The following is a 10,914-nucleotide window of genomic DNA, read 5'->3' on the forward strand; positions in this document are numbered from 1 at the left end:
GCTGCTGCTGTTCCTGCTGCTGCTGCTGAGGCTGCTGGTTGGGTTGAGAGCTTTCATTGCTGATCTGATGTTGTTACTGTTGTTGTTGGCTCTGTTGATTTTGATGTAATTATTCACGCTGCAATTATACGAATCATGGCAAACTTTTGCGCTCACTCTGGTTTTATGTTTGCTGTCATTTATTATTGCTGTTTCTGTTGCTGTTGCTGTTGCTGTTGATGTTGATATTACCACCACAGTTGCTGTTGTTGTTATAAGTATTGTGTTATGTTGCTGTTTATAATCTGTAATGAAAACAACAACACACATCCACATGATTATATGAAATCATGAGCTTCCTCACAACACACAGGCCACCAAGCACCAAGCACCAGCCACCAACTTTCCTCATGCTTTCAGATGCTGTGAGAGACAAAGTCCCACATCTGCTTCATTCCGCATGCCATTTTCCAGTGCTAGTTGATTTACTTGAGCGCTACTTAGATAACCTCCATACCAAGCCATATGCTTTTGCATGCAGTCCGCTCGAGTGTCATTCAATTAATTAATTATTGAAGCAGCCACTGTCGCTACTTCATAATGATCCCCTTTGGTTTTAGATGGAAAGCCGTCTTTACAATATCACGGCGATTTCAGAGTGATTCGATTTTATTAGAATAAATTCTTTTTCTTTTTTTTTCCTGCATTTTGAGCTGAGACTGGCAGACAGACTCGTCCGTTTTACAAGTAAATTGCCTTAGAGAGATTATTTGATATAGAAATGCTTTTGCTTTTAATTAAAGTAAAATGAAATTGGTTAATCAATGCCCTTTGCGTTTTCGAATTTGGTCGAATAGTGCGGAGTCACAACAGGCGTAATCCGATTAGTTTTCGAATTTTCATACAATAATAAGCCTGTCTTTCACTTAAAGTTCTGGAAAGGAAACATACGTAAATTTTTTGATTCTCTTTTAAACCCGAAACGCTGCACAAAAAACTGGCAATATGCTTACAGTGTGTTCTCTTATTTTATGATGATTACGAACTATTTTCGCAGTCTGTTCTTAGGTAATTTTGAGCGAGGCAACAGTATCCTTTCGTGGCTTTTTGCACATTTCTATGCTGTACACGTTTTGCATTTTAAATAGGTATTTATTTGAGTTGGTGAGAGCAAAAAGTCAACAGTTTTGTACGAGTACTACTTCAAGCGAAAAGTTAAATGCAATGTAAAGAATTCAATGTCGGAAAACATTTCAATTAATTTAACTTGCGAAATGAAATCATTGTTACTCTACATTTTGTAAGCACTAGTCGAAATATGTATTTATAATAACCTTTGTTCAGAACAAATAAGATTGATATGCCATTTGAGAATGTTTTTCAATAAAAACTAAACCCTTTAGGATTTACAATAATTCTGTAGTACTAACACCAAATAATTTGCTTTACTTGATGTTAGTTGTTTGTTTTAGTCGAATGTTCGTAAAGTCTGTAAAGTAACTTTCCCCTAAATATTGAATATAGCTTTTGTTTGTAATCATGAGTACTTCGGTTTCGAATCAGGACTCCTTAACTTAGTAGCCTCGGTGCAGCTGTAATTTTTCATTCAAGTATATATATATATTCCAACCCCACAACATCGTTGCCATAGCAACGGAGCTACATACATTTTGTTGCGGACAGCAAGCGTAAAAGGAACCAACAGTAAATATGCCGAAAGTAGTATTTACAAAGTATCAAAAGCCGAGGAGCACCATCGACCCGCTGAAGCATGCGGCCAAGTTAAAAGAGATTGAGGAGCACATTGCAGCGGATGCGGCGGCTGCGGCATTGGCAGCTCAAGAAGAGGAACAGTTTGAAGAGGAGGAAGAAATGTGCGAATCGGAATTTAGTTTGTCCGAAGGCGAGCCCGCTTTCGGAATCGGAAAGATTGATTTGTCATTTCCGGAAACAGTTGCCGAATTCGAGAACAGTCCACAGTGCTATCCACCCTCATATTATACGCTTTCACCCAAAGAGCGTTTAATATTGCTCTACGGGGAGAATTTTCGCAAGCAGTTTGTGGTGCGGTATCCAAAGCGAAGGGCATTAGTGCTGGCGCCTCAAAATGAATGCAATGTGCAGGTAATATATTCGTAATTTGTAAGGGTATTCAAGAAACTACAAAAGGCTTAATGTATGCTCAACTTTGTAGAAATTTGTGTGCACTACTATAAGACCTACGGCCTTTATATATACCGATCTGATATCGAGCATAGAGAACATTGCAAAGTTCGTTGCCGATTTCATACAATACGAGCCGTTGGAGGACGAATTCAACTTACCCACCCGATTGATATCGCCAGATACATTGCTGCGGAAACGTCATGGCAACTCGTTCGAAATGGCCACACTATTGTGTAGTATGCTGATCGGTGCTGGACATCCGGCTATGGTAGTATCTGGGGTGGCGCGCGAGGAAACGGTGCTCAACGATCAACAAACTGTGCCCTACCCTTATGCCATAGTCGAGGTGGAAGCCGAAGAGCCAGAGGTTAAGGTCGAGAAGGCCGGTGTTAAATACAAACTGCGTCCCATGCCCGATCTGCACAGTCATCTGGATGAGCAAATGGCTGAGGTAATGCGACTAAAGACCGAAGAGGAGAACCGCCTTCAGGAGGAACTGATACAGAAACATCTAAAGGAGCTCGAACTACTCGCCGTTGATCGATATCATTACAGACGCTCCCACGCCTGGGTGGTGATCATTGACAATGCACCCTGGAGCATCAAACCGAGAATCACGTACACCGATGTTAATGGCGATGTGCAGGAAGCACCCCCAAAAGCCACATTTATAGAACCGTCGACAGGTTTTATTTGTGATACCAATCATAAGCAATACATATTGGTGGACAGTGTTTGGAATCAATACAATTATTATGTGAACAAACAAAAGTGTCAGCGGGTTGGTGAAATGCGCTGGGATTTGCGCGAACTTGAGGATTGGGAGCATTTATTGCCGGGTGAGCCGCCAGAGATGCGCGTCTATAAACAAAGCTCCGACTCCAATATTCTCGACGAGGAGCACGATGTCGATGATGAGAAGCATTTGGACTTTTTGGTTATGTGGGTGAACAGACTACATATTGGTCTGCGCGACTATGAGCAACGTTTTCCCAATCGGGAGAAGAAAATCCAATACAAAGGTGCCATACACGAACGATTCTCACCCTACAGCCAACGCGATGGCAAAGTAGCCCAGCTAACAATCTTTAATGATGATGCCTGCACGAATCCCAAGGTTCGCTACGAATACTATGAGAATCGTGCTGATCGCATGCGTCATGTTAAATATATCTATGAGACGGATATGTATAAGGAGATTTTCGGGAAGGGTCGCAATGACTGCTTAAAGTCCATTGAATATTCTGGAGCTGCGCAACAGCGTAAAAAGATGAACTTCTTTTCGGCATCAAGGTTAGATGCACTGGACTCCCTGGAAATAAATCCAGAAACAGGGCTTCACACGCTCTTTTATAAGGGTCGTAGTGATAGTTGCTGGTTCAAGGAGTTTGAGCTCAATGTTCCGAGTGATAAATTGAAAAGAATTGTTGAAAAGTTTCGCCCAAACACCGTTCTTGATGTGGGCAACAACGAGATTGCTATCCGCACATTTCTATTCAATAGTTTCAAAATAATTCTACAATTTCATTACAACGCTGGAGCTCTGACGGCTTCCACTGTTGAGTTCCAAATACCGCCACGACCCGATTATGGCAAAGAGTTAGAGTACGATGAGAAAATGACAAAAGTCTACAAAGCGAATCCCCTCGATCCAACACGCTCCAATCTGGAATTGTATAAATTGTTGCTCCAACAGCTGGAACACATGGAACGCGTTAAGAAGCAATTCGATAAAATTCAGTCCGATATATATAATCTGTGCGAGCTGCGCAAAACGGAGAAGAAAGAGCCCAAGCTGAAGTTCTCCATATTCGATCCGTTGCGCAACGGAGCAGCACGCGCCATTCGCATGAAACAGCACGAGGAGGAAGAGGAACACAGGCGTGAAATCGCAGGCAAGCCGGCGGACTTCTTAGCCCCATATCTAGTACCATTTGGCAATCAAGAACTGACTTTCGAGCAGTCGGCATATGTGTATAATGCATGTCTCAACGACATGAAGATACGCTTCGTCAATTTGTTAAATAACTTGCAGAGACAGTATGAGGATTTGACCAGCGAATCCAAATCCCTGAAACGTTTCCTAACCAAATTCGAGAATCAATTCGATACCTACGACTACAGACGTCTGGTGCAGCAAGCTAAGGATATAGAGCTAAACAAGCGGATGGTACAGCAACGTCTAACCTTAACCCATGAGGAGTCGCAGAAGAAGTATGAAAACGTCAAAGCGTCATTGCTTAAAGATCCGCGCTTAAATCTGCCACAAGATCCCGATCAGAGCCTCAGTGAAAACAAATAATAAATTTATCTAATACAATGAAAATAGCTTATGTAGTGTATGAAGGTATAAAATTAATGCTATGGAACACTTTAAATAAACAAATATCCCTTTGAATTGCAATGTTTTGAGTTTATCATGGCCAACAGATTCTATTTTCATGCCTATCGATAAATAAGCACTGAAACATGTCAATATTTTGGAAACTTGGCTTGGAACTTATTCTAAATAGGTTCAGGCGCATACCTCAAACCGATAACGAGCTGTTTCAAAGCTGATTAAATCAGAATCAGGAAACTGAAATTAAAAGAACTTTCCTTGAAATTGAATTACCAATTAACTACATATTTTTAAACCCAATAATTAAACTTACCACTAAACATTTAAAAAGTGCACTTACCAGTAAATTCGCCACAGCGCCCAGCATTTGATTCAAAGTAAAAATTGGCAATTCAATACATAACTGAAAAAGAAGTAATGGAAATTAAATTACGGCCAGATTTTCCCATCAACTTTTAATGAATTCCTACATTCAACTGATAAAAATGAATTATAACGCGTGTTGCTGTCAAAGAGTGTTTGTGTGTTTGTTTATTTATTTTTTGCCAATATCGCAACATTCAACACTCGGATGCATAATAAGCAGAGCGCTGGCTGATGGCAACCTGCCACAACACTCCCCTCTATCCTTTGCATCTGTATAGGTACGATATATACGGTATATGGAACTGTGGATTGCTGTTATTTTATACTTTTGCCGGCAACATGGAACATATTAAGTAACAGCGCCACGATGCCGTTGCTTGTTTATGCAACGCAAGGACGTTGACGATGAGCAAAATGTATCTATGAGCTACAAACGTATCTTTGAAGCCCATCCCAACGTTACCGCAGGCGACACGGCATTGCCACAGAGACTTCATCATGTCTAGTGCATTGCGAAATGAAAATGAAGTGAATTAAAAAGCAAAAGTATTGATACTCAAGCCCAAGCAGGAGACAAACACAGAGACTTGCAAATAATAAAGGGGGAAGCGTTTAATTAAAAACATTTTCTATACACATTTGCTTCCGTTTGTGCCTGTGAGTGATGTTTTGTGTGTCTATGTGTGTGTGTGTGTGTGGATGTGGGTGTATCTGTATGTTATTGCAATTCCGTTTGCAATTGCTCTGTTGTGTTCTCATGTTAATGATATCACAAAATCGTTGTTGCTGTTCGAGTGGTTCGTGTTGTCTGCGCTGCTTGTACGCTGCTGTGTTAATGATATATAATGATGATGATGCTCCTCCTACTCCTACTCCTGCTCCTCCCCTTCCTCTATCTCCACCAGCAGCCCTTTGTGTGCAGATACAACCAGTTCCAACCCATCCACATTTTCGTGGCATTTTAGACATGTTTGCACATTTTGGTGCATGCATGAAATGTTTGTCTATGCTGGGAGTTTGATTTTTGGTTACGTTTTATACTCTCTATTCGAAATATGAAAGGGTTTATTAAGAACTTTGATTTTATGTAACAGGCAGACACTCACAGACACTCTTTGATTAATAACTTCTTTTTTTTACCGATATTGTAATCAAACTTGTTGGTTTTGTTTTGAAATGTAATCAATTGTGACTAAAACTTTGTAGAAATATAAGCACGATAGCTGTCTCAGAAATTGTTGGCATTTTGTGGAGAAAGAACGGGGTCAGTGTATACAGTAGTCGACTGTGCGGCCCTCTAATATGCTACTGTTTGGTGCTCTTGCTCTTGCCGCTCCTTCTGCTCAATCTTCCCAATCTCGTCCACCCTTTATGCAAGTCCCTTTGTATTGCTTTTGGTTTTGCTGCACTTTGGTTTGAGACCAACTAATGTTGGTTGTGAGCGCTCTGTTATTGCAATACATATGCGACTGGCTGCCTGCAGGGGCTACAATCATAATCAGTTTTCAGCTGCAGCCCAACACAGATCCAAATGCTCACACCCACACACAAGCTTACATTATTGTATGCATAAAACCTAGGAATTGTTGGTTTACTCAGATATCTGTTGCATGGTTCTGTATTTGGCAAAACTTGTTGCTTTGGTTGCGGTTACCACTGCAGCATTCAAAGATGTTTTACAGCTCTAATTGGTATCATGTTTTGCAGAATGTTCATTAATTACATTTTCGAATGAGGTTTTTTCCCAAAATGAGCGTCGAATCAATGAAAAGTGATATAAGAACTGGAGTTAAAGCTTTAGTACACTGTTAGAAAGTCAGCTACTCAGCAAAAAATTGGATATACTACTTATATCCTTTCATATTTTAAGCTTAGTGCAGTTGTCCCTCAGAGAGAGACACTTAAGAAATTGATATGATATTGGCTATTTAAGTTAGAGTTGTTGTAGTGTGACAAAGCAAGCTGACTTCCTACTGTCAATCAAATATACATAACTATTTCCAGATATGGGAACGATTACGTTTAAAATTGGGTCTCGCGAAAAATTGTTTCGACGCCTGAGCTGCTGCGCCATTCTTTTTTGTTTACCAATCTACTTCTTTTTGGACATTGTTGTCGACCAATTGTACGATGAGCATAACATTACTGAGGGCTATTTTATAAATACGAGTGGTTGTCGCATATTGGCGACATCGCCCTTCACATGGGATGTGGTGCCCCTCTGGTTTGATCTGCCGAAAGCACACTGTGGGGGCTGGCCGCTATTCAATCACTACAGTGACGACGTGTCCAACTATTTGGAACTGAACACGAATATGGCAGCTAAATCTTATCTGTACAGGCTGAAGATAACGGATTTGAAATGCAAATATCAGGAAATAGTGCGGAGTGATGATTCCCACACTAGGGTTGTGAATGAGAGAAACTTTATATTGAAGCCAAATTTGCGGCTCATTATAGTAAAGGATATTGTGCACGTGACATGCAATGCTAGAAATAGAACGGTCTATAACAGGGTGCACTTTTTTATTAAAAGGCCCAAGGATGTTACTAAAAAAGCCACTGTCACGAAGACTAAAATTCCTACTCCGTCTCAAGACCACAAACGTACTCGTCGTTTGTCCGTTTTGATCTTTGGAATAGATTCCATTTCGCACATGCATTTTCTACGCTCCATGCCTGAGACTGGAATATTCCTGCGCTCTCTCCCCCATGTCGAATTCTGGGGCTATCAGCGTGCTCATACGAACACATATGGCAACGTATTGCCATTACTTTCTGGCCAAGACGCAAATGAGATAAAAAGGGGCTGTTGGGAAAAATCTGGATACGATAAGTGCAAGCTCATCTGGCGCGATTTTGAGTCTGCTGGCTACACTACTGCCTTTGGTGAGGATGCGTACACAATTGGTACCTTTAATTATCTAAACCCTGGCTTTCGGCGTCCACCAACAAACTATTACCTTAGACCAGCATTAACGGCTATGGCCGAGCTGTCAGAGGTGTCAAATACTAGACTAAAACACTGCAATGGACACGTCAGTTTTGGAGATGAATTGTTTGAGTTCTTCTATAAAATAATGCCGCACTTAAAATTTAAGGATTTCTTCTCGTTTTTGTGGTGGGCTGAAGGTGTACATTCGGATTTCAATTACGCAAAACTCATGGATAATCAATTCCTGCATATGCTGCAACAACTTCGGGATAAAGGTATATTGGAGCACTCGCTTGTGATTTTTATATCCGATCATGGCAACCGCCAAGGCATTTTTCGTTTGACCCGACAGGGCATGATGGAGGTGAATCATCCGATCCTGATAACGTGCTATCCAAAATGGCTGGAGGAATCGCATCCATTGGCCATCTCTAATTTGAAACTGAATGGCAGACGACTGATAACCACCTGCGATCTTTATGCCACACTTAAAGATATACTCAATATCGCCAATCTGACGGACGGGAATGTGAACAAACGCAGCGAAGAGCTTTCCTCGCTTGGCGAAAATATTCCTCGTGGCATCAGTCTCTTTCTACCCATTCCCGAACTGCGAACCTGCGCACTGGCCCACATCAATGAGACCTTCTGCCCCTGCAATACAATACGGGAGATCTCCATCGATGATGCGAACGTGCAACGTGCGGCACGTTTCATGGTGCGCTTTATAAACCAATTGCTTCAGTCGCACACGTTGTGCCACAAATTGAAGTTGAAGAGAGTGCTGAATAGTTACGAGTATATGTGGCGTATCAAGGCAGAAAACCAAGACTACGATATTAAAGTCCAGGCCGAAACGGTTCCGGGTCTGGCCAAATTTGAGGGTACAGTACGCTTTTCCTCATATTCAATGGCATTGACTGGTCCCATAGAACGCATTAACATTTATGGCAACCAATCGTCATGCATTCGAAACCATAGCTTAGAACCGTATTGCTATTGCAAAACAAACTATGTCAATGGAATAGAAAGGGGTTAAATAAAGCACAACATTCTCGAGCTAAGATTTAATATTCCGAATACAACAAAATATATATGCTATATCTCTTGTCAGTCTATAGAGCACCATTTTTAAGTCGCCAAAAATATGTTCAAGCTCGCAAAATGAGATCCTTAATACATTCATTTAAAGTGTGTGGGCGCATTCGTCAGTAAGAGGAAATAATATCATCTTAAAAAAAAGAAATAGAATAATAACATTTAGTTAAAGTTCACCTTTAATTTATAGAAAAACCTTTATAGAGTTCCCTGTAGAGAAATAATAACAAAACATTATTTTCAATTAGAAAAAGATCTATTTGAACAATAGCTGCCATTTTTTGTTCCACTGCAAATCAATAGATAATTGCTTACTTTGTTAATCGAAGTTTCAAAAAGCAACAATATGATTAATATTTGAATGGCATAGACAACACAATCAAAACATTCTAATTCCTAAGCTTACTATCTGATTTTCTTTGGAAAATTGTTGCTGAACATGATAGGTTTTTAAAAATTCAATCCCCAAATGGGGTGGCACGTTAATCGCAAATTGTGCTTTGTTTTACACAATCGGCACGAGAATAACACTGATATCCATTTAATGGAAGTATTGTCTTCACATTAAATGATTAAACGACTGAGTAGCTATGCTAGTGGTATTGTATCCATTAGTAATTAATAGCACGATAAGTCTGCCTCGCGTCTGTTATCTTATGAATAAAATAGCTCTGGACATGCTCGCTTTTTTAAAAACAGCGTATGCCTCTGAAGTCAAATGATAGACAAGTTGAAGCTTTAACTTATTTATGCATTTAACCCCCACCCCCACCCCCACACACGTATGTATGTATGTATGTTCTAAGAGAGTTACTTATAGACAGTCGGTCGTCGTACTGCCTTCCGTATAGTATAGTATAGCTCTTCAGAGGTACATACATATAGCGTGTGTTGCCGGTTATTTAATATGCATGCGGCGTCAATGCTTCTGATGACTATTTCGTTGGCAAACGCAGGAGGGAGTTGTAGACAACTCCCCCGACTGAGTGACTGACTGCCATTGACGTCCACGCCCACAATTCCTGCATACAAAAATAGCCAATATTGATTTGTCAAACGCCGACAGTGCGATATTGTGAGGGGTGGAGGGGTAGAGGCGGTGGTGGGGGAAGGGGGGTAGTTCAAATGATTTTGGCAATGCTGCTTGCTCTTACTGCTGCTGCTTTCGTTTTATTGGAAAGAGGAGGAGTGGAGGCTTTTCTATCTTCTGTCGCTCCTCAGCACAGCCGGCTGGTACTGGTTTTAATGATTTTTGGTCGTTGCCAAAAGCTTTTGATATGTATATGTGTTTGTGTGTGTGTGTGTGTGTAGCTGTGCGTGTGTGCGCGCTATTAGCATGTGCTGCTTATTAATTTGTTTTGTTTGCCAACACAGGCAGGCACACCACGACAATTTTGTGGCTGACATTTTGTTGGAATGCTGTCTGTTCGTGGCGATAAAACTGCAACCAAAAATTGCACAGCAGTCAAACCCATCTAAGTTGACACCGAGAGTCCAAAAAGCTTCAGTTGGAATTTCTTATTGCAACTGTTTTTATTTTTTTAATAACGCAATACTAGAATACAAAGCCATTGAAATGATTTAGTGCCATGTAAGCATCTACTTGGTGTAAACCAACAATACAGTTATATTATAGTACATATATCTGACTTTGAATTCTTGCGAATTATTATTATTATTATTGTTTCTTTACTCAACAAACTTACTGATTAAAATCAGAATTTGTTTTTAAACTTTGTTCGTAAAGTCACAATTTGCTTCTAAGTACATGGGTTTTCTTTATTTTCCGAAGTGTCCTCTACGATGCCAATACTTCCTTTCTTATTTCACATTTAAGCTCTTCTTCTGCGTTAACATCATCAAAGTCTTATTCAATGCTGTATGAAATCTTACTTTCAAATCGCTTAAGATTAATACTATTAATAATAAGATTAAATAGATTTATTGAATCCTTTGTATTATTGGATCGGTTCATACTTCTTTTCTTAGCTTACATCTAAACTTTTCTTCTTATATACCATTAATAAAT

The 10,914-nt window shown here is 40.1% G+C and overlaps 2 protein-coding genes across 2 annotated transcripts; both read left to right on the top strand.

Moving 5' to 3' along the window:
* The first annotated feature begins 1,689 nt into the window (after positions 1–1,689).
* LOC115630554 (coiled-coil domain-containing protein lobo) lies at positions 1,690–4,506 on the top strand. The gene is made up of 2 exons (XM_030527165.1): positions 1,690–2,103; positions 2,174–4,506. The coding sequence occupies exons 1-2, from the start codon at positions 1,690–1,692 to the stop codon at positions 4,445–4,447; spliced, it is 2,688 nt and encodes an 895-aa protein (XP_030383025.1). The 3' UTR covers positions 4,448–4,506.
* A 2,352-nt stretch (positions 4,507–6,858) lies between these two features.
* Positions 6,859–8,826, top strand: LOC115630748. Its single transcript, XM_030527403.1, has one exon. The coding sequence runs from the start codon at positions 6,859–6,861 to the stop codon at positions 8,824–8,826; it is 1,968 nt and encodes a 655-aa protein (XP_030383263.1).
* Positions 8,827–10,914: the final 2,088 nt, after the last annotated feature.

This window comes from Scaptodrosophila lebanonensis, unplaced genomic scaffold, assembly GCF_003285725.1.
Source record: "Scaptodrosophila lebanonensis strain 11010-0011.00,11010-0021.00 unplaced genomic scaffold, SlebRS2 tig00001410-arrow-pilon, whole genome shotgun sequence".
Taxonomy (NCBI): Eukaryota; Metazoa; Arthropoda; class Insecta; order Diptera; family Drosophilidae; genus Scaptodrosophila; species Scaptodrosophila lebanonensis.